This window comes from Triplophysa dalaica, chromosome 1, assembly GCF_015846415.1.
Source record: "Triplophysa dalaica isolate WHDGS20190420 chromosome 1, ASM1584641v1, whole genome shotgun sequence".
In the NCBI taxonomy this organism is placed as follows: domain Eukaryota; kingdom Metazoa; phylum Chordata; class Actinopteri; order Cypriniformes; family Nemacheilidae; genus Triplophysa; species Triplophysa dalaica.
Window position 1 is genome coordinate 36,162,412 of NC_079542.1, and position 6,417 is coordinate 36,168,828.

At 42.0% G+C, this 6,417-nt stretch overlaps 1 protein-coding gene across 31 annotated transcripts in view; it reads left to right on the forward strand.

The window, feature by feature from the left end:
• The window catches only part of LOC130429262 (receptor-type tyrosine-protein phosphatase delta-like), a 303,213-nt gene extending 297,846 nt beyond the window's left edge, over positions 1-5,367 (forward strand). For all 31 annotated transcript variants that reach the window (XM_056757729.1, XM_056757777.1, XM_056757812.1 and 28 more), the window contains 7 exons: positions 188-473; positions 764-942; positions 1,019-1,145; positions 1,223-1,348; positions 1,440-1,594; positions 1,679-1,814; positions 2,857-5,367. In XM_056757729.1, the coding sequence (XP_056613707.1) occupies positions 188-473; positions 764-942; positions 1,019-1,145; positions 1,223-1,348; positions 1,440-1,594; positions 1,679-1,814; positions 2,857-2,925 (1,078 nt within the window). In that variant the 3' untranslated portion in view covers positions 2,926-5,367. The remainder of the gene's footprint in view (positions 1-187; positions 474-763; positions 943-1,018; positions 1,146-1,222; positions 1,349-1,439; positions 1,595-1,678; positions 1,815-2,856) is intronic.
• The last annotated feature ends 1,050 nt before the right edge of the window (positions 5,368-6,417 follow it).

Here is a 6,417-nt window from a genome sequence, read left to right on the forward strand (position 1 = left end):
TGGGAGGGGTATTTTTGGGGCACGTTACTGCCTTCACATCAAACCCGCGGAGAGTGTGCGGTCAGACGTCACTCAACACAAAAAGAAAGGCCGTCCGACTGCATGATTGAAGTCACAGAGGACACGAGAGACAGACGAGTCTTTGAATCTCATGTTGAGGTAACGATGTCTTCTCTTGAACGCACAGTGCCGGCGTGGGTCGGACCGGCTGCTTCATCGTGATCGACGCCATGTTGGAGCGCATCAAACACGAGAAGACGGTGGACATCTACGGTCACGTGACGCTCATGAGAGCTCAGAGAAACTACATGGTGCAGACAGAAGATCAGTACGTCTTCATTCACGATGCGCTGCAGGAGGCAGTGACCTGTGGAACCACCGAAGTTCCCGCCCGGAACCTGTACGCCTACATCCAGAAACTCGCACAGATCGAGTCCGGAGAGAACGTCACCGGGATGGAACTTGAGTTTAAGGTACGTTTGTTTTTTCGAGAGCGCATGAATCTGTCTGATGAAGAAAACATGACGTTGAGGAGTCCAGAATATAACACAACAAGTCGGTTCATTCCAAACTAAATCTGTTTATTACCGTTACTCAAAACCTCGGCGTTGAGTGATATATGCTGATGTCAGTCATCAGCGGTGACTCCGCCCTTCTGGCTGTTTTGTAATGTGAGCAAATTCTGCACGACTGCGTTTAAGTCAGAATAAACTCCAGCATTATGTGTTACATTAAAGATGTTGATTGTTTTGTTCTCCTCCAGCGGTTAGCAAACACAAAAGCCCACACGTCCCGCTTCATCAGTGCCAACCTGCCCTGTAACAAATTCAAAAACCGGCTGGTGAACATCATGCCGTACGAGTCGACGCGAGTCTGTCTGCAGCCAATCAGAGGAGTGGAGGGATCAGACTACATCAACGGCAGCTTCATTGATGGATACAGGTGAGCAGGACAGCCTGTCTGATCTGTCCGTCTGTCCCATGTAGATGTTTATAGTGTGTGTGTGTGTGTTTTCCAGACAACAGAAGGCTTACATCGCCACACAGGGTCCTTTAGCTGAAACCACGGAAGATTTCTGGCGGATGTTATGGGAACACAACTCCACGATAGTAGTAATGCTGACCAAACTCAGAGAGATGGGCAGAGTGAGTCTCTCGAGCATTTACTACTACTGATGTGCAAAATGAGATTAGATTTGACCCCGTCTCTCTCGGTCTGACAGGAGAAGTGTCATCAGTATTGGCCAGCAGAGCGTTCGGCGAGGTATCAGTACTTTGTCGTGGATCCGATGGCGGAGTATAACATGCCTCAGTACATTCTGAGAGAGTTTAAAGTGACAGACGCCAGGGTAAGACGCAGACACACCCACGTCATGCCCTCACACGTCAGTGATGTATGTCAAGAGTTCAGTCACATGTAAATATCATTATATTCTTCAGGACGGCCAATCACGGACCGTCAGGCAGTTCCAGTTTACCGATTGGCCGGAACAGGGCGTGCCGAAATCAGGCGAGGGCTTCATCGACTTCATTGGCCAAGTGCATAAAACAAAAGAGCAGTTCGGTCAGGACGGGCCCATCTCAGTCCACTGCAGGTAAAAACAGTCATCATCAGTGGTCATCCACCTGACCTTCGACCTGTAAGTGTGTTGGATCTGAAATGCGGCGTGTGTTTGCAGTGCTGGCGTGGGCAGGACCGGAGTCTTCATCACTCTCAGTATCGTTCTGGAGAGGATGAGGTATGAAGGTGTGGTGGACATCTTCCAGACGGTCAAGATGTTACGGACGCAGCGGCCAGCAATGGTCCAGACTGAAGTATGTATCACAAATAAACGTTCTTAAAGTTTAAACTCATCTGTGGATCTGATCATGTTTGAAGGGTCTAAAGATGTTTAATGCAGAGGTGAAACAACAGGAGGGCAGGGGCGTAAATTCACATGTTTGGCTGAACTCGGTGTTTAAAACGATTGATTTTAGCTTGTGTGTTTTGATTGGATTAGCTGAGTTTGAGCTTCAGATTCTCTCGCTGATTTTAACACGGCGGCTCTCTGATAAATAAAGGCGGACATGGAGTTTGTGGCGATGGACACACGCACGTTCATTTTCATTTATAATGACTTCAGGTTAGGTTAGCCATGCAAATTGGTCCAGATAAGCAATTTCACGGCAATTCATGGAAATTATTTTTCTGCGATCAATGCGGACAGCGAGGTGATGAGGCTCGACTCTCATGCTCGGCAGAATACAATCCCAGCTCTTCACCTCTCGACACCCGTGAGCTGCGACACGCAGCTCTTTCTGTCGCACGCCATAGCCGCCTTCGTGTTGCTATGGTGATGATAGGAGCTTGCGTCCCTAAATTCTCCGAAAGATCCACTAAAGCTGTTCAGAACGTATTACATGAGCTAAAACTTCAAATTTGTTGCCTTGCAAAACTGAAAGAAAATCAAGCGTGTTCCTACTGTATATTAATTCAAGCTTTTTCGTTAAAAAAAATTGATAACGGATTAAAAAAAGGGGTCTTTTCGAGTTATTGGAGAAATTATTTATGTATTTTATATTCAAACTAAAATTTGTAATACCGTCATTGATTGCTTTTAAATAAAAGTGCCTTTTCTATTCGGCGGGAGACTAATATTAGGATGTCAACCCTGTTACTAGGATTTTGTATAGGCAGCGAGCTGTGAAAATTTGTAGAAATATTTCTCTTTCTAAGGAGCGTCTTGTAGATTCATGACCCTGAGCACAGGGCTGGTCATTCAACTGAATCTGTAAAACTGTCAACCCTGTTACCTTCCAGAATCGATCCATTTATCTTGAGGTGGTTGAAGTTTACCCGTCTCTCTTTCTCTTTCAGGATCAGTACCAATTTTGTTACAGAGCTGGGTTGGAGTACCTCGGGAGCTTCGACCACTATGCAACGTAAGATCCTCTGCGTTCCGTCAGGAGACGCGATCGACCGCCGGACATCCAGAGGTCATTCAATTCTGAGCCATAAATACCTGCTTGTGAAAAGAACTTTAACTCTTCGTCCACAACTCGACTACGTATTGGATGTGCAACATAAAGCTAGAAATACTTTCAAATTACAATAACGGACAAATATCCAGGTGGACCAAGACAAATCACCCAATCTAATATAAACAATGAAAATAATAGTAATAATACAGAATTTCAGACAGGTGAATCTGGACTGCTGAAGCATCGTGTGGAACGTTCCTTTCTTCCTTTGCTTCGAGTATCCATGAAGAACAAACAAACAGAGACGGGGAGCTCAATACACAACGTCAAGAGAATTTCTCATCTTTCCTCAATCAACACGAGGAGTTATTTCACTGAAGGAGAGAAAAAAAACGTCATCATCTTCATCAGAGTAGAAACTATAAACCACAAGCACCCGCCCCTCCATAGATGACACGTCTGGATAACACAAATCTTTTCTTTTTGTTGAACCATGTTGCATTTTTTCGGACATTTTTCACAGTGAATTCTTCTTTTTTTTACCATGTTTCTTGTTTTTTAAGCTGTAGATTCCCAGATGTTCACCTCCTGCTCTTACACTCTGTGCCATTTGTCGTTACAATCCTGTCTGAACAGACACACATACACATGCGTTGACTCGTGAGGGGGGGCAGATTATAAAGGTTGGCAGAAATCTCAGTTCTTCCATGAGCAGAGAGAGGGAAATGTCTTTATTTATATAACAGTGAATTGTCATGAGGATCTATAGGGAAGATATAAATATATGAATCTAAATAAATCTATAAATCTGTAATATATGGACTGATGGGTTTGTGTAGATGTTGGACGGAACTGAAGAGGTTTTCCGCTGGAATGCACATCAGCAGGACAAACACATCTTTTCTTGTGCAATAAACAGATGTTGTGCTTAATATCGGGGGCCATCATCATCATTCATCTCGACGAGAGGTCAGAGGTCATTTCCGCAGACCGAGGCGTGTTTTCATTCGTTTGCATTTAGAGTGCCTTATATTTATGCCTCTTCTTTTCTACGATATTCATCTCTCAAGGTGTATAGTTTGAGTATAGTCCATATAAGAGTATTTAGCCATTGATTTCCCATGCGTACAGATTTATATTCTATGAAATTGTATATGCAAATACGTAATTCCATTGTTCCTCTTTATTTTCCGTGGCCTTAATCTGGCTCAGAGAAACCTGAAAAAAGGGTAAAGAATCAAATCCATGAAAGCTACAAATAAATGTACGGCCCGATACTGTTAATTCTCTTCTTCTCTACATTGAATTAGAAACATCTTCTGATTTATTAAACAGCATGAGTACAGTTCAGAAACGTGTATCTGTCTGGGAATGAAAAGAGAAACATGATCGATTCCATTGAGTTGGTCTTGTGAAGATCGTTGAACTTCTCAGCGGTTCTGCACATTTGACTTAAGTTCTTTGCTGTGGAAGGATTTTTGTTTGAAGAAAGGAAGCCGTGGCAATAATCATTCGGTTAAAATGAAATATATTTAAGAATAGCTCTAGATGTTAAGATACGCTAGGAAATATTTTTGAAGACGAGAATATTATTTGACAATTCTATGATTTCATTGGCTTTGTGGATGTGCATTCCAGACATTCTCCCCTATTTTAATCACCAAACTGTTGTACGAAACCAAATTTCATTTGATTGAATTTTGTTCGAATTGTTTTCATCAACAAAACGCTGTTGTTGTCGTCGTTCGCCGTAGCTCCATGTCAAGTGTCAGCGCCACCTAGAGGTCACTTGCGCTCCTTGCGGGTTTCTTTTGCTGTTCTGGATCGTCTTTGAATATGCATGAGTTCAGCCGCAGTGAGGACGAGGAGAATTGCACTTTTTTATCTCTGTATCTCTATGCACTGCCCTGCTGATTTCACACGTCCCATCACAGATTTTACTTGAACCCAACTGTACCAATCTCCTTCAAACTTCAGATGTGTGTTTGTAAATAACACTGAAAAGAGATCCAAGTCCTTGCAGAAAAAAAAAAGATGATGAAGAAGAAAAAATCATGTTGTAATGGGGTGCAAAGCCAGCGTCTTCAGCAGTTTCAGATGAACACTGAAGTATAAACTTGTTTTTCTGCTCCCCGTGAATCTCACATCTGGATGCATAGACTGAAATAATGAATTCAATTGTAAAGAAAAAAATGGCTTGTTAAAAAAATCATGAAATTACCTCTGATTAGTTGTAAATGTAAACTGTTATTTGATTTCATTTTTTTCTGAATGAATGAAGTGCTTTTTATTTTCCTACTTAGATGCCAGTGGTGAAAAGATACGTCTGTACGAGAAGAGTCCTTCTGTACTTCTGACACAAGTTCCATTTGTTATAAATTAATTCTATTAAAAAATGTAAGTGTTATGCACCAGCGCTTGCTTTTTGCCTCTTCTGAAAGAAAGTTCAACACTATTACAGCAAAAATTGCCCCTTTGTTCTGTTTCTGAGGAAGATATTTATCATTTTGCAAGGTATAGTGACTGTACACACAGTCTAACATTTATTAAATAATACGTTTTTCGTGGTCTGAGCCGATAGCCTTGTGGTAAGTGCTCCGACATATGGCCCTGTTTCGCTCCGGGTGACCCGAGGACCTGACTTGTGGTCCTTTCCCGTGCCCACCCCCTTTCTCACCCATTCAGTTTCCTGTCCTCTCACTGTTACTTTACAAATAAAGGCAAAAAATAATAATAATAGGCTTTCGCAAGATCATAAAACTTTTCTATTTCTAACTTTAACTTTACATCTCTAACTGGTTTGAGAATTATGATTTTTTTTGCTTGGTTCAGTATTTAGCACTTTTGGATTTTGGAAAACAACAATTAACAGGTATTAGCAGTTTTTGTAGGATTGTGGGTAATGTTTTCAGTAGGAGCATTCTTCTCTAATCTGAATAGCTGGGTACATTCATGTGCTTGTGTCCTTTAGACAGACGATGGCTCTGCTGTCCTGTGATGACGATAAACTGCTTCAGTCTTCTCTCTGTTTATGGGATGTTTTATGTCACACATCGGTTAGAAAATAAGCTGATGAAAGAGACTTGGAAGTGTAGTGAAAAGTGAGCGACAGGTAGAGGACACAAGGTTAATGGCTTCACCTCCTTCATGTACCAAAATCCCACAATCCCCTGCTACTTTCTCTTGTGTTTCCCCATCGCCCGCGTCAGCAAAAATAATGATTTCAAGAAACACAGCCGTTGGTCGACTAATCAGACTCACTCAATCCTCAATAGTAAAGAACGTGGATTTTTGTAATGTAGCGCTTTGCTTGCCCAGCAAATGTGTCTTGTTTTCAGGCTGTGTGTTGCTTAGAAAGATATTTTTACCAGAAAGCTAAAGAAAATCTTTATTGAGACGAGAGCATAAATCATGAAATGCGTATGAATGTTGACTTCTTGTCTCGACCTCTAACAAC